The sequence below is a fragment of the Molossus molossus genome, unplaced genomic scaffold (assembly GCF_014108415.1).
Source record: "Molossus molossus isolate mMolMol1 unplaced genomic scaffold, mMolMol1.p scaffold_m16_p_19, whole genome shotgun sequence".
NCBI classification, from domain to species: Eukaryota; Metazoa; Chordata; class Mammalia; order Chiroptera; family Molossidae; genus Molossus; species Molossus molossus.
In genome coordinates this window covers 21,231,387-21,257,738 of record NW_023425354.1, presented here as the reverse complement: position 1 = coordinate 21,257,738, position 26,352 = coordinate 21,231,387, and the positions used below count along the sequence as shown (strand labels likewise).

The 26,352-nt window shown below is 44.3% G+C and overlaps 1 protein-coding gene across 2 annotated transcripts in view; it reads left to right on the top strand.

Moving 5' to 3' along the window:
- Positions 1-26,352, top strand: part of ANKFN1 (ankyrin repeat and fibronectin type III domain containing 1) — a 151,280-nt gene that overhangs the window by 16,059 nt on the left and 108,869 nt on the right. For both annotated transcript variants that reach the window (XM_036269323.1, XM_036269324.1), the window contains 3 exons: positions 982-1,192; positions 14,607-14,801; positions 16,495-16,608. In XM_036269323.1, the coding sequence (XP_036125216.1) occupies positions 982-1,192; positions 14,607-14,801; positions 16,495-16,608 (520 nt within the window). The remainder of the gene's footprint in view (positions 1-981; positions 1,193-14,606; positions 14,802-16,494; positions 16,609-26,352) is intronic.

Sequence of the window (26,352 nt, the reverse complement as noted above, 5' to 3'; positions counted from 1 at the left end):
TTAGTCCTCTGTGACTCTCAAACAATCTGCCGCCCAGCCAGGGAAACCCTCCCTGGATACCACCTCTTTTGAGGCCCTCACATGAGGGCTCAGAAATGCCAGGTGTTCCGTGGTCAGGGCTCTGGGCTGAGAAAGGGTAGAGTTAGTACAAAGGAGTGTATGAGTGGGGGCGTCAGCCTGCAGCTAGTGCGGCACCAAAGAGATGTCTGAAAAAAGAAGGGCTATGTAATGCAATCTTAGAAAGAGTCCTCTTGTATCGGTGTGCAGCATGGGCTGGAGGAGAAAAGCCTAGCAACAGGCAGGTCACTGCCATGGTCCAGGCAAGGGATGATCAAGGTCTGAGCGACAGTAGAGACCTGGGGTGGAAAGAGAGGGGCTGAGTTTGAACCAGAAAGTGTACTCCCGGTTCCAAGCTAGTCCCAATGTCAACTCCCGGTGCTATGTTCTCTCTGCCAGCATTTCCCAAACTGAGTTCTGTAGAACCTTATTCCAGGGGCAGTTCAAACAAATGCAATTAAAAATCCACATTCTCTGAACAAATACTTGAAACAGGTCCTATTTCCCACCTGCTGGAGAAGTCATTAATTGCATGTTAAAACTATTACAGGCTCTGAGAGGTCTTAGAGGAAAATAATGTGGCAGGTTGGCTTACTCCAATGTTTACCAAATTGCTTTGGCCACACGCTCTCTTCATAGAACACCGTTCAGGGACCTGTGGCACACGTACCCCACTGAAGACCAGGTGGAGAAGGCTGCTGCCTGCTCTTCTCTGTAGACCAGCCGTGCGCTCCTGCACTGTCTCAATGCATCTACATGCACGTATCTGTACAATGTCCATTAGAAACAGTTGCTCTGAAGACCTTGGGGTAAATTATAAGTGGGAATGCAGTCACTCAAGTGGTCTCCAAAATTCCCGACAGCTGAGCCGCCAAGACACACTAGCCTGCGAAACTATGCTAACCTGCTTTTGTTCTTCTCCAGAACTTCCAGGGCAACGAAGCCATGTTTGAAGCAGTCGAGCAGCAGGACATGGATGCTGTGCAGATCCTTCTGTACCAGTACACAGCAGAAGAACTAGATCTCAATACTCCTAACAGTGAGGGGCTGACGCCTCTGGATATTGCCATCATGACCAACAACGTGCCCATCGCTAGGATTCTCCTGAGGACAGGGGCTAGAGAAAGTCCACACTGTAAGTAAATCTGAGAATGAAAATATGTACTATCAAGGCCAGACCCCAGCTGTAGGTCACCAAAATAGCCATTGCTGACCTTTAGAGCAGGAATGATTGACTAAGCATAGGTTCTGAAATCTCCTACATGTTTTTATGGACTTCCATGCAAGTAGTGATAGTGTTTGTCAGTCTAAGCATCAAGTTACCTTCTAAGTGGAATACACTGAATGGTATTGTAAAGGAGCCTCAAAGGAACATCCTCCTAATATAACTAAATGTGAAACACTTCAGTGAGGCTATGGAAGTACACATAGAAAAGAGTGAGTGTGTGTGTGATGTCTGTGTGTTCATTAGCCATGTGATGACTTCATTCATCAATTCCGTCAACAAACGCTGAGGACAAGACACTGTTCCAGGTGGTAAGAATGCAGTGGTGAGCAAGACAAAATCCCTGTCCTCACAGACCTCACGTAATCCATGCAGGGGACTTCCAGTGGACAAGTAGAGAAATTAACTCAAATAGCGATAAATACTACGAAGATAATAAAATGAATGAGTGGCTAGAGGTTGATGGAGTAGACACGATTTTAATAGCGTTGGTCAAGAAAAGCCTCTCTGATGGGGTGACATTTGAGCTTAGTCCTGGACAGCATCAAAGAATGAGCCATGAACTGTGGGGTCAAATTCTGGGCGGCCCGAGTGTCACACAGAAAGGTGAGGAAGCAGGAATGAGACGGCCGTGGTGGAAGAACGAGAAGGCGGGTGTGGCTAAAGCGAAAGGAACACAAGAGACTGACCGCTAAGAGTCACCGGAACCAGATTGTTCAGGCCGTGGTGAGATGTTTCCCTTTGACTGGAAATGTGATAGGAGATGGTGGAGAGTGGAGCAGATGCATGGCATCCTCTGCTTCACAATTTACAAGATCAGTGCTCTGTGGAGAACAGCGGTGGGGCCATTGTGAACCGGGGAAGAGCAATTAGGAGGCTGTTTCGTGAAGATGCCAGTTGCTTGGACTAGCGGTCATGGCAAGGATGGTGAGCAGGGGTGGAATTCTGCATGTACTTCTTAACAGCTTTATTGAGATATAATTCACACGCCATATAATTCGCCCACTTAACGTGTACAACTCTATGGTTTTTTGTATATGCACAGAATTGTGAAGTCCTTGCCACAATCAACTTTACACCATTGTCATCAATGATCTAAAAATAAATAAATAAATAAATAAATAAATAAACATACCCTTTAGCTCTCACTCTACCCTCCCATGGCTCCCAGCCCTGGGCAACCACTAATCTGCTTTCTGTTGCCAGAGATCTGCCCATTCTGGACATTTTATATCAATGGAATTGTATTACATGTGGTCTTCTGTGAATGGCTTCTCTCCGGATGTATTCTGAAGTAGGGCTGAGGACTCGCCAGAGGGAGCTGCCGTGGGGCTGCTGGCATATCCTGCCCGGGAGCGCATGGGAGAAGCTCAACAGCCCCAACCCTGTGCCAGGCTCTGTTCTGGGCACCTTCCACGGACTCACCCTTCCGTCCGCGCAGCCTTCTGAGGGAGGCACTACATTCCCCTTGGTGCAAACTCTCTGACCCAATGACCACAGTGGCCCTGAGCCACCGTTTTTATGTTTCCTAAAAGAAAAAAGTAAACTCATCAAACTGTAAGTTTCACTAATGCTGATTCACTTACTTCCAAGTGGTGAGACCCAGAAGGCTGAAAGAGAAGCAAGCAAATATATAATTAGAGGTCACGTCTCTGGGTCTAAATTTCACAAACCCCCGCCACCCAAAGACTAGGTACAGGGGCAGGTCCTTGTATCAGAAAAGTCTTTATTTTTGAAGTGCGAAGCTCACCACATCCATGTCAAAGCGAGCGAGGGTTGGGGTTTGGTAGGACTGGGCCTCTTCATCTTCAGTAAGAGCTTCGTCATCAAAGCGCCGCTTCCTTTTAGTGGACTGGAGGGGTTGCAGGATGGGCAAATAAGGATGGAAGAAATCAAAAGGGCTTATTTGCTACCTTCCAATTTATGCTGCAAACACGTCTGTCCCGAAGATCCCGCGAGAGAGTGGTGGAGAGAGAATCTGAGGGTCTGAACATGGAGAATGCAGACTGAGCCCCATTCTATAGGAACAAGGAGACCATTCATCCAGATGTTGCCTGCGCTGGGCTGGGTGAAACATTAGTCCTACTTACCTGAGACGCTACAAAGAATTCTCCTTTTTTGTGAAACCAGTTAAGACTCCCATTCTCCTCAAGCTCCTTTGTGCATAATTAAATCTCTATAAAAGAACCCGGAGGACTAAATATCTTGTTAAACCAAAAGAAAATGTGTTCAAAGAGCCCTGGTTTTTCTCATTCCCTGGAGAGTGATAACCACAATTATCATCACAAAGTTGTAAAGGACGGTGAGAGATAATCCCAGGTTTTAGCTTCTGGGAAATATGACACCTAAACCACCTAGGCCACCCAACGAGTCAAAGACATACACTCCCGCAAGTGTACAAATGGCAAAGGAATCTTGACTGTCTGTGAAGTCGCCACATACATTTTCTCCAGTTTTCACACTGGCCCTTCAAGTTGATGTTATTCACTCCATTTCAAAAAGGAATTTTTTTATTCTGAGAGGCTAAATGATTGCCCCAAGGTCACATACATGGAATGAACTGGGATTCCAAAAAACTGACGCCCGAGACTGTGGGACACGGATGCCTATGATCCCTCTGTGCCCATCTGCTGCCTTCCTAAACAACTAGTACAAAGGGCCTTTGCCATTGGGCCTGCATCGGTTCCCGTGTGCTGTTTGCTAAAATTCTGTGGTGTTTCTTCATTCCGATCTATGCACCAAGGTGCCATCCTGTAGGAGAGCGACAGGACAAAACAACACAGTCTGTTTTCAGGGATTTTTAATTCACTTTATGTATCAAATACAAAAGAAATTGCTTTTGTGCATAAGTATGAGCAGCCCAAGAGGAAAACCAATCTGCCAGCCAGAACCAAATGAGCAGATACCTGCTACAAATTGTCCCCCAGTAGCTGCAGAGGCAGGGTCTAAAAGAACAATGAGGTCTTAAGTTCCTAGAGTGTTTTACACATTTCAAAAATGCACCTGCTGGCTTGTGAGATGGTAGTTTCTTCATTGTAATCGAGGAAACTGGAATATGATGTCAGATAATTCGCCCAATGCTATAAAGCTAGTAAGTGAAAGCATGATTTGAACCCAGATCTTCCCATATTCAGTTCTTTGGAATTTGTGGACAAGCACTGATACATTTACTGTCACACCATAGCTGCTCAATTCCTTCCTTCCCTGATTCTCCATCTATTCCTCTTCTAGTGCTTGTCACGTATTTCAAAGCAGAGTGCAGGGTTTTTCATTGGGTTCATTTTGTCTTCCTTTCCCCTGTGTTCCATTCTGAAAACTAGCTCCGTACTCTTTCCACTGTGCCAACTAAGAATCCAACACAACTCAGAAGAAAGTCCTCTGTAATTCTTCCCATGTCATAACAAGAATCACAAAAACACAGATGAGTTTAGGGACTCCTAAGCCATTGGTGTGGCCTGTCTTCCAGTCTTTAGCTCCTCTATCAGAACCATACAGAGATGTTCTTTATAAACACGGCTTGAAACTCAACCATGTATTCACAGGGAAAGTCCCAGAAGTGGCCACCCAACGTATACACTGCCCCAAGGTTAAATATATTCAGAACCTCTACCTGCTCATTAGATGAATCTACTGTCTTTATTCAGTGGCTTTTTTCTGTCCCTCCCACTTTTAGACAGGCAGCACTCATTCCTTTTAGAAGAAAACATTGGTCACTATTAAAGCAGAATCCCAGGTACTTCCTGTCACAGTGGTGTGCTGAGCTCAGGAAACAGGCACAGAATCTGCAAGGACCAGGCTTAGGAAAAGCTAATGTACCTCAGGCACCTCAGGATACCTAGGGGCTGTGCCTTCATTTGTCCCATCCATTCAGTATCCCAGTCACCCAGTCACCATGACCCATGCTCAACTGAACAGCTGCTATGTGAGAAAGACTTGTCTCCATACGGGCAAGTCCCCAGTCATAAGCCCCTCCCTTATCCTCACTCATACCCTGCTCTGACCCTCAAATCACAGTTCAACAGTCTCCAGAGGAATTTGCTGAATCATCAATGAGGTCCTCGCCTTTCTGAGGCTGCTATTTATTAGGCATCATTTAGGCTCTCTAAGGAGTAATAACGAAGCCAGTCCTTTCTGGATTATCTACTATGTGCAAATCCCCTCTCTCTCGTGGACTTTGTCTCACCGTTTGATCCCAGTACCTGGCACATAGTAGGTACTCAAATGTTCAGCTGTCATTTTAAGCCCTGTCTTACGCTGCAGGGAATTGCAGGTATCGAATTTTAGTCAATACATTTTGTGTGTAGTGCTCATAGAATGTATGGAAAAAACTTTTAAGTCTTCCAGTAATTTATACTTTGGGGTACCTTTTGTTGTTGTTGTTCCTTTCTGGGTTCCGTTGTAGAATTTGGTTGTAGATTTAGCCTGCCTTTATTTTTACACGGTGTAAGAATATGGAGGTAAGAATGGTGGCATGCCCCTTGCTTCGTCTTTCTGCCTTTCATAGAGAGCATTCTTCCTTCTCCCCAGACCCTGTCCCTCTCTCTCTCTCTGCATTTCTTTGTGAACTCTCTCGCCGTCTCTTGGATGCTGTATATAGAACTAGGACACGTGGCCCAGAGTGAGTTATGTTCAGTTACTTCATAAAGTGCAACCGCAGAGTAACTGTCATCTGAGTAGGGCGCAGGCACCGGTGTTACAACGTTGGCAGGCTTGTCAGGATGCACCCCTCGTTTCTGCGGTAGTCGAGGGTTCGTGCTGGTGCCGGGACTGGTTCAGGGCACGTCTAAGAGGTGTGACTATAAACTAATGAGGCCGGCTTTATGTAAACAAACACACCAGAAAGTCTACAATCCAAACGAATGTTGTCCTTGAACACGGTCCCCCCGGGAGACCCCACACTGACTCCAACAGTGCTGCCATTGCTCTGAGCACGCTTGGATTTGTCCTCAGAGCCGGTTTATGAGAAAAGCTGACTCGTTGCTCAGAGTCACACCTGATTTTCGTTCCAAAACAGCGTTGCCCAGCGTCATCACCCTCCATGTTCACCAGACTTGATTTAGAGAGGTTTCCTGAAATCAAATCCACCCTCAAAGGACAAAGATTTGCAACCATTAAGACTATGTAAAGAACAAGCCTTAGGCAGGTCTCTGGAATGAGTCCCCAGATATATTTATCTGCTTCATTAAAATAGGTGGCCAGTAAATTTGGTAGGATCGATGAGAACATAGTATTTATTCTTTTCCTATGGACTCCATGGCTAAGTATATGATTTATTAAGGGAGAAACCCGGGTGCAAATGTTAGATATCACAGATCTCTAAGTCAGTGAGTAAAAAAATGATTAGAACATGTCTTCAGAACTGGTCACCCCCAACCTAAAAAATTAAAATAAAATAATAAATAAATAAACTAGGTGGACAAATCCTCACCCTGACGTACAAACCTGCTCCCCGAACCCCATCTCATGCTGCTCACCCATGACAGACCAGCCCCACCAGCCTCCATTCCACCCCTTCAACATGCCACACTGTCTTACCAGAGGGCCTCGGGTTTGCTGTTTCCTGCCTGGAAGGCTTTAAATCTTGATCATTGCACGATCAACATTTCAGCTTAAATGGAACATCTTCAAGAGAGACTTAGTCTCTGGCCACCAAGTCCAAAGGCTAAAATCACTTTATTTTAATTTAATCATATCATTTATTTTAATTTTCTGCATAGCACTTACCGCTATATGGTATTTTCCTCAATGTTTTCATTTGCTTATTTTCCGTCTCCCCTGCATTAAACTGGAAACTCCACATGAGCAGAAGTGATCCGTCTCATTCATCACAATGTCCCTAGCCAACAGCAGGTACTCAATAAATCCGTTTGATTTAACTGAATGAATTGCAAGGCTACTTTTATTTAAGGGTGTGAATATATTATTTATCTTGAAGACAATGGTTTTGCTAAATATCAAGGGAATTGATCTTTTCTTATCTTTCCAGATAAGTGTTTAGACATCAGGTAGCCATAGTCTAAGTTACAGTTACCTGCTGTTCAAGAGTTAATAATTGTCTTTTCATTCTTTTGGTTTTAATTTTAAAATATACATGTAACACAGAATATATTCTCCTTCTCAAGAAAAACAACACATTATAGATAAAGTTAGAAGGTATCTTTGACGCCCCCTCAATACACATGCACATACAATCCCGGTTACGTCCCCAAGTCCCTGCAATGTCACCATTCCTAGCCTCATGACACTTGATTGATCTGCACTAGACAATCCACTTCCAAGCTTATTCAGAAAGACTATCCACAAGAAAACTGTGTTCCTTTCTGCAGAGGCCTCTCCACGGAGCTGCTCCCTGACATGGCAGCTGGCTTCCCCCACAACCAAGGATAAGGGAGGGAGAGACGGAGAGGGAGACAGAGAGAGAGAAACCAAGATGGACACAACTGTGTAGTTTACAACCTGATCTCAAAAATGATAAATGTTCATTTCTCCTGAATCTTGTTGATCACAGATTAACACTGGTTCAGGGCAGGAGGGTATGACCGTCGGGAGACAGAGATCACTGGGCGCCCCACTACCTATCTAGGATTGTTGAGAATTAAATGTGATATTGGTTTTAAAACATTTCCCTGGCACGTTACAAATGGCCCAAAAAGCTAGTAACGAGTAGAACGCTCAAAAACAAAAATAAAACCCAATCGTTTCTAGTAAAGAATTTAAATAGGTTATCCATCTGTTGTAGAGTTTGTGTTATGAAAACACTTGCCCAATACAAGCACTTTTCAAAGTTTCTAGAATTTTATGTTCTAAAACTATGCTGTCCAACACAGAAGCCACTAGCCACATATAACTACTGAGTACTTCAAATGTGTCCAGTCCAAAATGTGTCCTAAATGTAAAATTTATACTGAATACATATCTCAGTAATAATTTTATATTGATTGCATGTTAAAGTAATATTTTCAATCTACTGAGTAAACTAAAATATATTACTAGCATTAGTTTCACCTATTTTTGTTTTTTAATGCCACTACTAGGAAATTTAAAATGATACGCTCACACTATATTTCTATCAGATGGCACTAAAAAATTAGCAGAAGGTATGGTTATCCTCCTTCATACATAAGCTCCCTATGAAATCATTGGGCAGTCTGCTCTGTATTTCCTAAGTAAGTTCTTCAAGTGTTCTGTGTGTTTATTTTAGAGAAAACGTCCATTTTCCCCTTGGAGTTCGGGAGAGCTGGGCAGGAGTCCCTGTCTGTGTCACAGGCCCTGGCTTCTTAAAGAACCACAACTGCAACTAAACTATATAATATGGACTTTGTGAACCCACGTTCTGCTGGAACGTAGCAGAGAAAAACATTCCAGAGCCCCGTGTCCAGGGTGTAATGACTTCTAAGAGAAGAAAGTTCCACAGTCATTAAAATGAAGATGTAATCTCCAAATCTCTAAAACATATTTGGAACCACACTCTCCAAGTCCTTGGGAAAACCTGACAATAAGTGAAGCCAATGTGAATTTTCAGTCCTGAACCTTAGCAAGATGGGTAAAATAAAACTTATGGTTTGAGTTTTCCTGGGATGAGAATTTGAATTTAAGGATGTTCAATTATTGGAATACCTCCATATTATTTCTTTTGATGTTCCTCCCTGAAATAGGTCAGTTGTGAGGTTGTTAGAAGGTTGTCATTTATGATCAGCAAAGATAAATTTTATTAACTGTCTCTTCTTGGTTGCCTGAGGATATTGGCTTACGGTGCAAGGTTTATACCCAAGTGACCTTGTTTTCTCCTTTGAAATAACAGATAGGGTTAAAACTGACACCACTTAGTACAGAACATATTTCTGAATGGTAGTTAGAACAGAAATTTTTATCTGGGAGAAGTTTCTTTCTTTTTTTTAATGTAAGAACATAGAGCTATTTTATAAAAACAAGTATTTGATTTATTTTTGTGTGCCTCTAAAAAGCATAACACAGACCAAGGGGAATAATAATAATAGTAACACAAACCTCCACAAATTAGAGCCTTCTCTGTAAAGATGATCACTAACTTATCACGACTCCTGAATGGGTGCTACTATTATGCCACTTTTAGCAATGAGACGCTTGGGCTCAAGATGCCACGGTAACTGGTTAGGGGGATACATTCACGAGGGGAAGTGCTACAGGGCCCCCAAAGCCCTCTTACCACCTTGCCTCCACTTTGGAAATAATAGAAAAAAGATTCCATCTCAGGATAAGAAAACTCTTTAAAATTGAATTAAGTTAAAATTAAAAGTGCAATGAGCCAGGCTACCTCGGTGAGCTTCCCTAATGGAGGAAGCCACACAGGGCCAAGGGTACCACAGGAAAAGGCATGACAGCTGACTGTCAGGACCCTCTGACACTAGACTAAATGCCTGTCTCAGTGCCTGCTTTTCTCATCAATAAAAGCAAGGAAGCCTGGCCAGTGTGGTTCAGTGGTTGAGCATCGACCCATGCACCAAGAGGTCGCCGGTTCAATTCCTGGTCAGGGCACATGCCCAGGTTGTGGGCCCGATCCCCAGGGGGGGCATGCAGAAGGCAGCCCATTGGATGTTCTCTCTCATCGATGTTTCTATCTCTGTCTCCCTCTCCCTTTCTTGCTCTCTAAAAACCAATAAAGAAAAACATTTTTTTAAATAAAAGCAAGGAAAATGTTAATAACAATAGAAAAGGTACTGCTAAATTGAAAATGGCCTGTCATTAGTAACGGGCAAATGTATTCATTTTTTTCAAGGAAACCAAATGAATTTTCCCTAAAAGACTCAATTGAAAAATTAAAATTAGGTTGTTTCCATATCTTGGTTATTGTAAATAACGATGCAGTGAACAACAGAAGATGAAATAAAAAAGATGTGCTACATATATACAATGGAATATTACTTGGCCATAAAAAAGAATGAAATCATATCATTTGTGACAACATGAATGAACATTGTGGGTGTTATGCTAAGTGCAATAAGTCAGACAAATACCATATGATTTCACTTATATGTGGAATCTAAAGAACAAAATAAACAAACAAACCAGAAACAGACTTAGATACAGAGAACACACTGATGGCTGCCAGATGGGAGGGAGGTGGGGGGCTGGGTGAAAAGGGGAAGGGATTAAGAAGTACAAATTGGTAGTTACAAAATAGTCATAGGGATGTACCGTACAGCACAGGGAATATAGTCAATGATATTATAAAAACTATGTATGGTGTCAGGTGGGTACTGGAAATATCAGGGGGACCACTCTGTAAAGTGTATGATGATCTAACCACTATGCTTTATACCTGAAACTAATATAAAATAATATGAAATGTCACCTATAATTGAAAAAAAATTTTTTAATTAAAAAAATAAATATATATTCACCTTCATACCTAAAAAAATGTTAAATTATATGTTACCCTCATTATATTTTCAAGCTTTTAAAGCAATTATCAACCAGGCCCAAATTTACCAATTGCAGGGCAAAGGCGAAATTACGAACTAGGAAGGCAAGGAAGTAGTTGGTGATCTGTAGTTTAGATTCTGATGGTGAAGAAAACCCACTCAGTCGGATCATTATTTATCTCAGGATTTAAACAGTAACCGTAATTGTATTCTTTGAACACCAAGTGCCGGCCCCTCCCCCCACTCCCCCGGGTAGTTAATTAGCTGGGCAGGTCTTATAACAAATACCCACTCAGAAACACTGGGTGGTAGAAATGCTGTTGATAATTAAACACCACAATAGCAAGGAACCTATTTCAGGAGCAGCCGAGTGGTCTTGCCCCAGCCGGACTGCTCACCACACGCTCACAGACCCTCTATTGTGCTGTGGCTGTGCACGGGGGTAGCTGCTTGGCGACAGCAGGGATCGACTGCACTGAGAGAGAAAGACCAAACCTTGCAAACAGATCCAGGAGCTCTGGACTGAAGGGGGGAATGGATCCAAGAATAAGAGACGTGGATGGGCAGGAAAGTCAATCGTAAGAGACACAGCCTTTCTAGTTTCTATGGCCAACCAGCCAACCAAAATGAACTCACCAGTCTCCTGACAAACAGGTAGCAGTTAGAAAACTGTGATGCATAAATAGGTAAATTTGCATTCCATTTGGTTTGAAGGAAGTGCACTAGCTTTTTTAAGGTGTTTAAGAAAAATCTTGAATAATCATCCCACCTCCCTGGGTCTCAGTTTCTTCATCTTAAAATAAGGGGGTTGAAAAGGTTCTTACCCTGGGGTGGAGAAAGCAGGAATAGGGCTCCCAGCAGGGTCAAACGCCCAACCTCCCACACCATTCCTCAAGCTAGGACTACACAGTCTAATGTGATTATCATTTTTACTTGCTTTTGCTTAAAATGTATTAACCCAGTCTGTTAGGTTGATTATCTCCTACTGAACAGATGCTTTTATTGGCAATTAAATAGGTCATTAATAACAGGGAGAAAATGATTAATTTATGAGTCAGTTGATTTGGTAGTCAATAAAGAAAATCTTTCAAGAGAGAGTGGTTTATTAAGCCACTAAAAAAAAATCCATAGGAAAAAAAATAATAAAAGGTTTGCTTGGTGAAATGGCCGGAAGCCACTGGCTCAGTCAGAGCCTCTCCAACCAGTGTATGGAATTACCTCTCACAACAGAGGCGAGTGCGCGTATTCCCAGGGACACCTGGAGATTTAGCCTGGGGGGCGGGCGAGAGAAATCCCTATAAAGTTTCCCTTTTTAAAAAAAAAATCTTGAATTTGGGGGGAAATTTTCCATTCTCCTCCATAATAGAAAAGTTCGTTTTAATTTCTAAATAATGTGCTCTCATCAAAACCTGCATGGGAAAGCGGGTGCTCCAGGAAGACACACATGTTCGTTCTGTGGCTTCGGAGAGGCCCACTGCACCCCGCCGCCGCCACCACCATGACATCAGGCGGTGGTGGAGGTATCCCAGTTCGAGATGAGCTTGGAAAATGTACCCGACCATAAAATTCTATGGATGTCCCTTGTTAGTCTATGAAAAGGCAAAATGCTTTATCTTGAAGATGTCGAATCCTTTTACCCCTGCAACTCAAATAACATCACATCCACAGCCTGGGAGGGGAGGGCAAGTCGAGAAACAAAGCATGTTGTGCTAGGGAAAGCAGGAGAAATTTCAGGGGGAGGCGAGCACAGCTCAAGAGAAGCTGTCCATCTGAAATGCCACCTGGAATTCACACCCGTAATAACTGTTGTGAATATAAAAATTAATAGGGGGGATTTTATAGTATTAGAAAAATTTATTTTTATAAATCATGTGTCTATCACCCAAGCGTTGACGCATGCATGCAATTCAAACATCGGGCTTACAATGAAAAGCTCACTGAATGACTTAGCAAGGACAATTCCCCCATTTTCTCTATAATTTGGAGTGGAAGAAGGAGGGGGGAGTGGGTAGAGGGTGCAGTTACTGGGTCAATTAATCAACCTGAAAACTGTGACACAAACTCTGACGCCTAACCTATGTCTAAAAATACACAAATGTATACGAATTTGTTTTAAACTGTCAATGCCTATATTTAGGACCTTCCCAGCAAGGCTATAATGAGACTGTGTTTGAGGGCTTCAGTCATAGCAGACTCTACCATTAATCTGAAGTTAGTTAAATTAACAGCATTTAGTACTGACTTGTCAATCTCACTGCTCCAGGAAATTGCACCTTGAGGCTACTAATATTGCCAATTTTTCCACTGGAGTATGCACCCGCGTGTGTGTGTGTATTTTTTTTCTCCAGAACCTCCGTGTTCATACCCCATCATTGCTTCCCTACGTCCACAGCACTTATATTATCATTTATTCTGGCCTCCTTTAGCCCTCCCGGGGGATTCTGCATAGTGTAGCTGCTCAGTGAAAGAGTTTTTTAGCTTTATATTTATTTGTTTATTTTTCTGTCATGGCTCATGACTGAGGCTTTAAAAAAAGTGTGTCAGTATTTAGAGTACATGATTGACTGCTAGAGCAACATTCATTAACCATGACAAATCTGCAGCAAAACACAGTCCTGAGTGTTCTACACAGCAATTTTAAAAAGAAAGAAGAAAGAAAGAAAGAAAAAGGAAAAAAAGACTCAACTAATTTTTCATTGACCTCATCGGTAAATAAATTTAAACTGATGGTGAGCAGGGGCAATAATAAATTAGTATTCATTTCCTGTAATTAATGCAAACATGCCTATGAACACAGAGAATCTGAATATATAACCACCTAATTTCCATTTCAAAACACACCTAACAAATTTTCACTTGAGTTATCTTCATAATACTTTCCCCTGCGTGAGAAGAATGACCTAGTTGGGTTTCTTTCCCACCCACCAGGGGGAAATACTGTTCTGGTCGGAGAGTGTTTGACGCGTCGGTGACAGCTCTGTGGAGCTGGACTCCGATCTGTTCATTTCATCCCCCACCGCACACCCCAGTGAGGCTGTCTTGTCTTTGTCACAAACCAGGAAGGGCTCCTCTCAAGGGCCGAGGGGCCGCCCGGGCCGGCCCCCGGCCTGACGCAGAGGTGACACACCACGGACACGGACATGCACTCACACAGGGCAGGTTGGGCAAACACATGATGTGGAGACGATCATGCACTGAGGAAAACAGAAACATCGAGCTGTGTCACCTCTCTCTGCAAGGGGAGCTAGTGCGGCTTGCTCTCGGGCATGGGCATCTCCAGAGGCCCTTCATTTCTGCAGTCAGACCACAATCAAGGACCCCCGTCGGATCACACTCAAGTCACCAGCTCTCAGAACTCACTAGACCTCCTACGGCAGCAGGAGAACACTTTGCCGGCAGTTAATAAGCTGACGAATGCTAACAGACGTATGCCGCGAGGACACGCATACACAAATGTCTATGAGCTAGGCAGAAAGTGGTAAGAGCAAAAAATCTGAATCAGGCTCTCCCTTCGAAAGAACCAACAACTCTGGCAGAGTGCAGCTCGCCTCACTGATGTCTTTCCGAGGGCCTTCCTTGCCCAACAGAGTTTGTCCCTCTGAAGGTCATGGACACCTGTGCAATGTGGGTGAGCAGTGGTCCTCCTGGGCACTTGAGAGTGGAAGTCTAACTGCTAAGCAAATGAGGAGGGTGCGTGTCATGAAAGGGCCCGCGGGCAAGGGGATATCTTAAACTGATGAATTTACTACTGAATCTAGTTGTAAATGTCACTCATTAGACTTTATCGTAACGAGACGTTAATGCACACAGATCCCACTTTCACGAGTCATCTTTTAAAACCCAGCGTGGACGCTCAGATGTCTTGCTAGTGAAGCAGCGTTGCCCCAGAAAGGAAAAGGAGTCACCCCTTTCTTTCCGTTTAGTTGTCAGCCTGGAGAGCCGAGCGATGCACCTTGACACCCTCGTGCAGGAAGCCCAGGAGAGGGTGAGTGAGCTGTCTGCTCAGGTGGAGGATGAAGGATTCAGTCTGGACAACACAGAGAAAGAGAAACAACTGAAGGCTTGGGAGTGGAGGTATCGGCTCTACAGACGTATGAAAACAGGCTTCGAGCACGCCAGTGAGTATAAGCAGAGGACCTCTACGTTTAACTAGGCCAAAGCTTGGTGTGAGACAGCCAGGCCTTCTTTTACTGATTTTTTTGTAGCACTAGAGGGTCACGGATGGCCGTTGTCAGCCTGTGTGGAGCAAGGGCTCAGGGAGGCTGTAAAAGGATCTTTTGTCTTGCTTGACTTTCTGGCTCCTGATAGGTTCTCTGGCCACAGCCATGAGGCTTCAGTGCGCTGGCCTCCCTCCACCACCTCACACTCATCTACCACTTTCCACCCGTTATGCCCTAATGCCTAACGGCCTAGATGGTCTGATGCGCTAAGTGGCTATATTTTGGGATGTGGAGGTGGAAAAATATTTGTTTGCCTATTTGTCCAGTTTCTGCTTCAGGCTCAGGTTTAAGTTGTTTTCAAGTCCCTACTGCGTTTTTTATATAGAGCTTATGTAAACTGACCTTCAGTTAATACAGGGAAGGACAGTCAATCAACCCATGAATTATGCTTTTGTCTACACCTCCATTCTCTGTTACCAGTTCTTTCTGTTAGTCTACGCAAGTCTCATTTCTGGACAATACTAGCGCTGGAAGGTACTGCTTAGTGCAGCCTCTAACATAAAATGTATAGGGGGGGGAGAGATCAAACACTTGTGAAATATTAAACTCTTATTACAAAAGGAAATCTTATTCAAACATAAGGGAGAGGTCAGTTCACCAGTTTGGAAATTATCTGCCGCTGTTCCGGTAACGTTAGCTGTGAGAAAGACGAAAGGCAGTGACAATCTTTTCTGAAGTAGTACTGTATATGAAGTCCCAAACTAGGCCTAATCCTTTCACTTGAGGCAAATAACTGGCATGAATGAAAAGTCACTTTTAATAGTAACTAACTGTCTCTTAAGCAATGCTGATACACTTGCTCTTTAAAACAACATTAAGCAATCCCTTTGATCAATGCATTTGCTACTGTGCTTCATTCAGGGCACATTAATGTTGAAAGTCGCATTTTTAGACTTGATACCAATTTTTCATCTTCTAAATTACAAAATACCTTCTAGGTGATAAGGAATACCTAACACCATCAGAAATCTGTTAGCAGACGGGACACTTGCCCGTGAGGTGTTCCCTAGAAAAGTACTGCTGCGTAGGAGGAGGCAGCCTGGGAGCAGGCGAGGTGTCGTCCACGCATGCTGGGAAGAGCCGGAATCGGCCTTCCAAAGCCACCAGCTTCCATCCTGCCCTGTCTTCACTGCGTCCCTGAAGGAGTCATTTGGCCTCTGGGCTGCAGCTTCCTCATCTGAAAAGAGAAGATGCTGTTACTTGCCCTTTCTACTTTTTGGGTTGCAAAAAGTCTCCAGTGAAATGAATTACACAAAAGTACTTCATGAAATGTAATGGTTCCTGCTAACACTTTCTCGCCTCCTTTCCGCTGGCCCAGCTAACCTCCTACTGTGTCTCCAGGATACTTTGGGAAGGCTTAACTGGTATTCTGTACCCCTTAGAAGATGTTCTGATGATCAAATAAGACCAAGATGGCAACAAATAAAGCCCTTTGAGACTTCTGATGAAAGTGCTCAAAGGCAGAGGCTGTCAGGTTCTCCAAGCAAACAAATGTTTCTCTAGTGCGTGTCTCGGGCATCCTTTGAGGATGCGGGAACATGTTTGAAAAGGATTTAAAGTGTTAAGACCCTTATGTTTCCTCCCGTCCCAGGAGCCCCCGAGGTGCCAACCAGTGTCTGCCTCACAGTGACCAGCAGCACAACACTTACTGTCAGCTTCCAAGAGCCCCTGAGTGTCAACGCAGCTGTCGTGACCAGATACAAAGGTACTCGACTCGATCGTTTTTCATGGCTCTCTCCCAAAAAGCAGTCAATCCATTGTTTGGGGATTGGCTGTGCATTCTGTTATGTTTTGTCTTCCTGCTGATAGGCTGTTTTCTCATTCCACGTGGACTTGAAATATTTCCATATACAGAGCAATAAGGTGACTGAGAATAAGTCACAGAAAGACTGGGCTGTCATTCCCAGACTTTCCATTAATATGAATATTCCAGTCCTGTTTGCGGAGCACCTGCTCTGGGCAGAGCATAGGGTTGGGGACAGGGCTGAGGACACACTGAAGAATGAGCCTGGCTCCAAGGAGCTTAGAGGCTGGGATAGAGGACATACTAAATAGGGCGCACATAAACCGACAGCTGTGACGGCAGGTTACTAGGGTGGAGAACGAAAACCCAACAACAAATAAAGTGCGCTGGAGATCAGAAAAGGAAGAAGTGGGGGAAATGACAGGCTCAGATAGGCCCCAGGGTGGGAGGTGGCATCTGGGCCTGGCTTTCAAGGATGGCTAGGATCTGAACCAGAAGATAAACTCCAAGTGGAGAGAACAGTGAGCATGGGTGTAAAAGCAAAAATATGCCGGGACCAGTAAGGAAGAATAAAGGGACATGCTGGAGGAACAGAAAATAGCGTGGCTCCAAGGAGGGGAGGGTTCGGGCAAGGTGCACTGACGTGTGAGATTAGAGCGCGGAACTAGGGGCAGGAGGTAAGGGTGGGGTGAGGCTTGAAATCAAGATTAAGGAGCTTAGCCCTGGCTGGTTTGGCTCAGCGGTTGGAGCGTCAGCCTACGGTCCGGAGAGACCTGGGTTGGGTTCCTGCTAAGGGCACGTACCTCGGTTGCAGTTTGTCCCCGACCCTGGTTGGGTTATGCGGGTGGCAACCAGTTGATGTGTCCCTTTCACGTCGATGTTTCTCTCTCTCTCTCTCTCTCTCCCCCTCCCACTCTATCTGAACAAAAAAAATGAAAAAATGTCCTCGGGTGAGGATAAAAAAAAAGATTAAGGAGTTTAGACTTTCTTTGATGAACTCTGCAGACCACTGAGGAAGATAAAGACATGATCAGAGGTTTGAAAGATTTAAGTGGCAATCCGATATATGAAGTATTACTGGAGAGTGGTGAATTTACAAGAACATGAATTAGGAAGGTCTTCAGAAAAGAGGTCATGAGATCCTGAGCTGGAGGGTTTAGCAGCACCAGGAAAGGAGATGTTAGGATGGTAACAACCCAGGCTTATAGAGCACCTACTACGCACCAGGCACCGTTTAAAGCCTTTAGATGTATTAACTCCATTTAATCGTCACAACAACCCTGTGAGGTAGGCACTGTTAAGATCCCCCCTTTACAGATGAGAAAACTGAGGCAGTGAGGCTAGGGAACGTGCCTAAGGCTCACAGCAGAGCCAGAAGTAACTCGTCATGTTGATGCCTGAATGTGGTGGACATGAAGAAACCCATTCCCCTGGCAGCTGAGGACGTATGGACATACCCTGAACTTTGCAAACCTGACAAGGCCTTCACACATATTCCAAGGTGCCAGGCCACAAGGCAGGATTTGTCTGTTCAGGTCACTGCTGCTCCCTTTGGGCCAGAGACGTCCAAGTTGTGTGTGTACTTCCTTTCTCCTTCCCAGGCGCTGTTCCCACATCTGCACGCATTAGCCTCCACCCGCTCTGAGGAGCTTCCAGCTCGCCCCCGTCTGCAGTGCCTTCAGTAAGACAGCGCTGCACTGGTTATCACTCTGGGCTTTCTGTATTATTCTAAGACAGCAATTTTCAACCCTTTTCACACATAAACTAATTACTAAAATTCCGCTGCATACCAAATAATATGTTTTGCCCATGTGACCAAAAAAAAAAAAAAAAAAAGTATAATTTTGATTCATTCACACTAGGCGGCTACTGTTGTGTTGCCTGTTGTCATGTTTTTATTTGACAACGTATGGCAAACAAAGTCAGTGCCCCGACTCAACAGTCAGGTATTGCACATTGTCAAAACAGACGCAGCACACCGGTCGAACACTGCTGTTCTAGGAGAAGGCAGCCTGAGAGGACCAGCGACAACAGAGAAATGAAGCCACCCAGAATGACCTCCCACCGCCATCCTTGGAGACACTTCTGATACTTTCCCTCGGTGTCTCGTCTGCCAAGACTTCCTGGAATTCAGAGTGCGTTCTTGCCGGCCGTGTCAGGCACAAGCATTTCCCTCTCTTTCTGTATTTCTCCCGCGCAGGGTGTGATGAAGGGTTTCATCGGCGCTGCCCAACTTGACATTCGCTTCTTACATCTGATTAGTGAGCTATCAGGAGCTAATTTATCCAGACTGTCAGCTATTTAATACTTGGCCACAATGCCGGCCAATTCTATCAGCATTCACATATTAACACCTCTCATCTTAGGAGGCTTGCGTTTGGGTGAGGCTGAAACGAAAGGTCACAAGTGGGCTCTGTTAGTGACTGGAGGAGATTAATTAAGCATTATAAATAGAATTGTCTGTTGCATTATGGAGTAGGTTTCCTTATGTTAATTTGTAAGGTCATAAATGGAGTCCTTAACCTGACCGCTCTCAAGGGTTATTTAAAACAGCTGGTGGCCTACTGTACCCAGAGATGGGACACTGTTTAATTCAGGGTTGAAGTAGTTATTTAATTATGGAAATATCAGCAAAATTACCCTGAGACAAGGCTAATTATTTTGTTTGCTTTTCAAAAGAAGAAACAATGGGAAATCCACAGAATGAACTGGCAGTTATCTAATCGGTGAGAGGGAAGGCTTAGCCCTGCAGTATTCGGGGTTTGGCAAGAACATCCGCTGCTCTCCAGAGTTCCTGGGTGCAGCAGACAGCCTCCAGCCTACTTTGACAACTGGGTGTTCTCCCCCTTCATGCTTCAGCCGGCATTTGAAAGAAGGTCTGAATCCTTCTGTTTCTCACTTGTTTACACACAACTCACCGACATGTCGGGGTGGTTTTTTTTAAAGAGTTTGTTGAGATCCGGGAATCTTTTTAAGAGCATCTCTTTCTGAGCCTTCTTCGGGCCTGGGAGCCATGAGCCAGGCCAGCTGCCGGTCACAGTCTGGCGCTGAAAGCTGTCCACTCAGCTTCAAACCCAGGAAACAGTTCTAAGTGAGACCCACTGGATTTTCTGCCTGCAGCTCCTCCGAATGCAGGGAAACGGGGCGAGGAGGGGTGCTGTCTGTTTCTAGGTGTTTCCTCCGCAGATCCTAAGAGCCCTGGCACCTTTTGGTCCCATCGCAGCAATGTGCGTAGTCTGCAGAGCACAGCTAGGGCTTCTTCAGAAGCCGGGACAACTGCCCAAACTGCGTTCTGCCTTTGCTCCTCACTGCCTTGCGTAGCGCCTGCCGCCCCGTTCGTGGAGGATCTCATTTCTCTGCAGGCCCAAGTAGGAAACAGTTTTTATAGCAATTTTGCTGCTCACTGCAGGATTTGGGGTGGGTAGGAAGGTGTCCTGTAACAGGTACAGTTTCCCACCCACGGGATGAACGGTTTCCTAGTTTTGAAAGTGAGCCTTGAAGCGGTCACTCTCAGGGGTTTGCCAATTTCGAGCTGCTGCAGCAGGTGCTCCTGCTACTGTGAGCACCCTGGCTGAATGGTGCCCTCCCCACGTCTCTTCCCACCTATTCTCTGATCAGAAACCAGCACCCTAATTCCTGCCTACAAAGGCTTGCAATAGTCAATGATTTAACTGTCCTTCACTGGATGGCATTTTTTAAAAACTGAAATGCGTTCCTCCCTGAAGAGACGGTCAGACCTTTCAGGAGCTGGTAATATGTCTGCTTATGCAAAGACCACGTGGTTGCTTCTACCAACGACCCCTCCAGTCTGTTTCTCAGAAGCAGAGGAAGACATCTGGTAGCATTGCAGCTTCTAGAGGGAAGAGCACACCATTTGCACAAGACAGCCCTTGGGGTTGGGCATTTATAATGACAGTGTAAACTTGATCATGACTTGAACACTTGGGCCATCTTTTCACCAGAGTAGAGGAAAACCTGATTTCATGGGACACATTGTTTAGTAATTTAAATTATTTTTAGGCTTTCTGTTTTCTTCCTCCCACACCTCTTAGTTGAAACGATATTTGTCTACCAAGAAAAATGCATGTCATTAGAGAATATAACTATTTCCCATGCCTAATTAATTGAAGAATATCTCATCATAAGCATGACGTGGCTACCCTCAGGACTAGATTGAAGCGATACACTTCCATGAAGCAAAAAGAACTATAACTGGATTCAGCTTGTTTGGGGAGGAGTAAAGCCAAATGTTCTCAGATGAGAGCAACTAGGAGAGGCAGGGGCTGTTGTATCCAGAGGACATAAAACTCAGTAGATTAACTTTTTTTTGCTGGGCATGTGGAAGTGAGCTGAGTGACTAAGTGTATGACGGGGACAAACAGCAGGGCCAGTGGATGTGAGGGAGAGGTTGTGCCATTCAAGTCACTTCTGAGCTGCAGCTTCTCCTTGCACCTTAGTCCTGCCTCTGCCAGTCACCCCTCCGTCCTCCTCCATGCCCCCACCGGCCACCCCTCCGTCCCCCTCCATGCCCCCGCCGGCCACCCCTCCGTCCCCCTCCATGCCCCCGCCGGCCACCCCTCCGTCCCCCTCCATGCCCCCGCCGGCCACCCCTCCGTCCCCCTCCATGCCCCCGCCGGCCACCCCTCCGTCCCCCCCCATGCCCCCCCCGGCCACCCCCTCCGTCCCCCTCCATGCCCCCGCCGGCCACCCCCCGTCCCCCTCCATGCCCCCGCCGGCCACCCCTCCGTCCCCCTCCATGCCCCCGCCGGCCACCCTCCGTCCCCCTCCATGCCCCCGCCGGCCACCCCTCGGTCCCCCTCCATGCCCCCGCCGGCCACCCCTCCGTCCCCCTCCATGCCCCCGCCGGCCACCCCTCCGTCCCCCTCCATGCCCCCGCCGGCCACCCCTCCGTCCCCCTCCATGCCCCCGCCGGCCACCCCTCCGTCCCCCTCCATGCCCCCGCCGGCCACCCCTCCGTCCCCCTCCATGCCCCCGCCGGCCACCCCTCCGTCCCCCTCCATGCCCCCGCCGGTCACCCCTCCGTCCCCCTCCATGCCCCCGCCGGTCACCCCTTGGTCCTCCTCCATGCCCCCGCCGGTCACCCCTCGGTCCACCTCGATGCCCCCACTGGTTACCCCTCAGTCCTCGATTCCTCCACCGGTTGCTGATTTGCCAAAATCCAGCCAGTTTACTCTTCTACCATCGTCGAATCACCTTACAACCTTTCACCAAAAGGACATGTTGTAAAACATAGCTTTTTTGCATATTCTTCATTTATAAAAAAATTTTAACCCTCAAACAATACAGTACATGGTTATTTTTAAAAAGCTGAGATTTACACTTCCCCTGAGGTCACATCCCTAACCACCAAGTGCATCCTGTTCTGAGTGTACTATTTCCTTACAGATCCTTTCTTGATACACATACACATACACGTACATGAACACAAAGGTACAGTTTTGTTTGTGAACTCTAATATAAACATTACCACACTATTCGTCTAATCCTACAACTAGATGTGTTTTCAACCCAACAATATACCATATACATCACATACATCTTTCTATGTCAGTGTGTTTAATCTTCACTCTTTTAAATAATTGTCTTTTGTTTCTTTTTGTTTTTTAGTCAGTTTTATTAATTGTATAGTATTCTTATTCCCTAGATAGAGGTGCCATAATTTATTTAATCATTCTCCGACTCGTGGACATAGGTTCCCTTTTTTCCTATTAAATAATATTTCAATCCGTGTACAGGCACACCTTGGAGATATTACAGGTTTCCTCCTGGACCACTGCAATAAAGCAAATATCACAATAAAACACGGCACGCAAACTCTTTTGGTCCCCCACTGCATATAAAAGTTATGTCTCCACTGCACTACAGACTATTAACTGTGCAACAGCATTATGTCTAAAAATCAATGTACACATACATCCTAATTAAAAACTACTGTATTGCTAAAAAAGCAAAAGTGCTAACCATCACCTGAGCTTTCTAAGAGTCGCAATCCCTTTGCTGGTGGAGGGTCCTGTGTCAGTGTTGATGGCTGCTGACAGGTCAGGGTGGTGGTTGCTGAAGGCGGAGGTGGCTGCCGCAATTTCTTAAAAGAGTGAACTCTGCCACATCAGACTTCCTTTCCTATTGTCTCTGTAGCAAGCGTACAACACTGTCTGATAGCATTGTAGCCACAGAACTTCTTTTGAAATTGGTATCAATCCTCTCGAACCCTGCCGCTGCTTTGTTAACTAAGTTTATGTAATTTTCTAAATCCTTTTTTTGTCATTTCAATAATCTTCATGGCATCTTTACCAGTAGTAGATTCCATCTCCAGAAACCACATTTTTGCTGATCCATAAGAAGCAACGCCTCATCCGTTCCAAGTTCCTCATGCTGCTGAGCAGTTCAGTCCCCTCTTCCGGCTCCACTTGTAATTCCAGTTCTCTTGCTGTTCCCACCACATCTGCAGTTACTTCCTCCACTGGAGTCCTGAACCCCTCAAATCAGCTCCTTCCAAACCCCTGTTCATGTTGATAATTTGATCTCTCCCCATGAAACATGAATGCTCTTCATGGCATCTACAATGGTAGATCCTTTCCAGAGATTTTCAATTTATTTTGCCCAGATCATCAGAGGAATCACTATCTATGGCAAGTATAGCCTTACAAAATGTACGTCTTAAATAATAAGACTTGAAAATCAAAATTACTCCTTGACGCATGGGCTGCAGAACATGTACATGCTAGCGGGCTTGAAACATTGATCTCAGCGCACATCTCCATCAGAGCTCTGAGTCACCTGGCACATTGTCAATGAGCAGTAACATTTTGAATGGAATCTTTTATTCCAAACAGGAGGTCTCAACAGCTTAAAATATTCAGTAGACCATGTTGTAAACAGATGTGCATTGTTCCATTTACAGAGCACAGGCAGAGTAGACGATTTAGCTTACTACTTTAGGGCCCAAGGATTTGGGGACCCGTCGAGCACTGGCTTCAATTTGAAGACACCAACTGTGTTAACCCCTAACAAGAGAGCCAGCCTGTCCTTTAACACTCTGAAGCCAGGCACTGACTTCTCCCCTCTATCTGAGAACGTCCTACATAGCATCTTCTTGCACTGTAAGGCGGTTTTGTCTGCATTGAAAGTCTGTTGTTCACTGTAGCCACCTTCACCGATTTTCTTAGCTCAACCTTCTGGGTAACTAGCCGAAGCTTCTACATCAGCACTTGCTGCTTCACCTTGCACTTCTGTATTATGGAGACAGCTTCTTTCCTTAAACTTCGCCAACCTCTGCTAGCTTCAAACTTTTCACCTGCAGCTTCTTCACCTCTCTCAGCCTTCAGAGAACTGAAGAGAGATGGGGCCTTGATCTGGATTAGGCTTCGGCTTAGGGAATGTTGTGGCTGGTTTGATCTTGTATCCAGAGCACTAAAACTTTCTCCAAATCAGCACTAAGGTAGTTTTGCTTTCTTATCGTTCATGTGTTCAATAGAGTAGCATTTTTCATTTCCTTCAGGAACTTTTCCTTTGCATTCGCAACATGGTTTTTTGGCACAAGAAGCCCAGCTGTTGGCCTATCTCTGCTTTCAACATGCCTTCCTCACCAAGCTTAATCATTCCTACCTTTTGATTTAAAGTAACAGACATGCCCGGTCAGTGTGGCTCAGTGGTTGAGCATCGATCCATGAACTAGGAGGTTGCTGGTTCGATTCCAGGTCAGGGCACATGCCCAGGTTGTGGGCCAAATCCTAGTTGGGAGGCATGCTGGAGGCGACTAATCAATACTCTCTCTCGTTGATGTTTCTATCTCTCTCTCCCTCTCTGTTCCTCTCTCTCTAAAAATCAGAAAGAAAAGAAATGTTTTTAAATAATAAATAAAGTAACAGACATGTCTCTTCCATTCACTTGAACACTTAGAGGCCACAGTAGGGTGAACTGGCCTAACATCAATATTGTGTCTCAGGGAATAGGGTGGCCCATGGAGAGGGAGAGAGATGGGGAACGGCAAGCTCACGGATCAGTAATAACACACACATGTTTATTGATTACGTTCACAGTTTTATATGGGCACAGTTTGTGGTGCCCTAAGCCAATTACAATAGTGACATCAAAAATCACTGATCAGAGATCACCTTAGCAAATATAATAATAATGATAAAAGTGAAATACTGCAAGAATTACCAAAATGTGAAGAGTCATGAAGCAAGTAAATGCTGTTGGAAAACTGGCACCAATAAGCCTGCTCAGTGCAAGAATGCCACCAACCTTCAATTTTGAAAAAAACGCAGTATCTGCGTAAGCGCAGTAAAACAAGGTATGCCTGCATGAGTCTCCATGTGAACGCACAAATCTTTCCGCTTCTAGTTAACAGTCCTAATTTGTGAACTAGAAGCGGAAAGATGTGTGCATTCACATTCTCTGTCTCACTGATCTGTCTACACCTGTATGGTAATCCCTCCCCATGGTAATCAGGTCTGATATTTGCACACATGTTCTTTTCTAAATGAATTTTAGCATTGGCTTGTGAAGTTTAATTTTTAATGAGTTTTAATCTTATTGGGCTAGCATCATATTCCTAAATTAATTTGGTGAGGCTCCTCATTCATCACATGTCTTCCTGACCAAGTTAAATTTTACATGTTCAGGAAAGTTTAGTAATTTTTTCTCTATGAGTCTTCTACACTTCCTGTCAAGTTTCATGAGGGATATATTTTATAGTTTGTGTGACTCTTATGCGTGAACTTTCTTTTTAAGATAGTCTCTAATTGGCTCTATGGACAGAACTATTACTAATTTTTTTAAATCTTTAGTTGACTGCTTTACTGAATTCTGTTTTTATCAGTAGATTGTCTTGCATCTCATGAAAATTTTTTTCCATATTATCTTCAAGTAAGGGTCATTTTGTCCCTTCCTTTCTAATATTTTTCTTTTTCGTATCTCACTTCATTAACCAGAATCTATGTGAACGCTAGTCCCCACTACAGTGTGAGTAGTAACTGGGATACAGTAGGTATCCTTCTCTCACCTGCTTTGGTCAACATGCTTCTAATATTTTACTAATTAGTATGATGTCTACCGTACATTTCTGGTAGATACTCTTTACTAAATTAAGGAAGTTTCATTTGGATTATGATTATTTATATAGTGTTGAACACAATGTTAAAATCTCCTCTGTGATTTTAGCCCTTTTAGTATTTCAAAAGTCATGTATTTTGGGCCCTTTCTTTAGAATTGTTGAACATTTGTCTGTATGATTGGTTCGTTTGAAGAAATAATTTTTTTATTCATTAAACCTATTAATTTCTGGCTTTAGATTTGCCAATCTTACTACTTTCTATGGGTTTACTTTCTTTCCTTATTTTGTTTATTTGAAAAGTTAACTTACTTGTTCCTTTATTTTTATTGCTTTATAATCCACAGATTTAAGGCTATAAATTTTCCCGACCACTATTTTTTCTATACCCAAAAAGTGTAAAATGCAGGGCTATAGTTATCATTTATTTACAAATAATGTGTCATAGGTTTCAATTCCACTTTAACTAGAGCATTTAGATGACTCATTTTTAAGCTTCTTAGTGGCCATATTTTTTGGCTATATTTTTATTGTTAATTTCTAATTTCATTATAAAAAAAAAATTTAAATGTGGACTGTATCCTGTTGAGATTTTTAAAAATTCTTACTTGTGGCTAACTAATGAATCG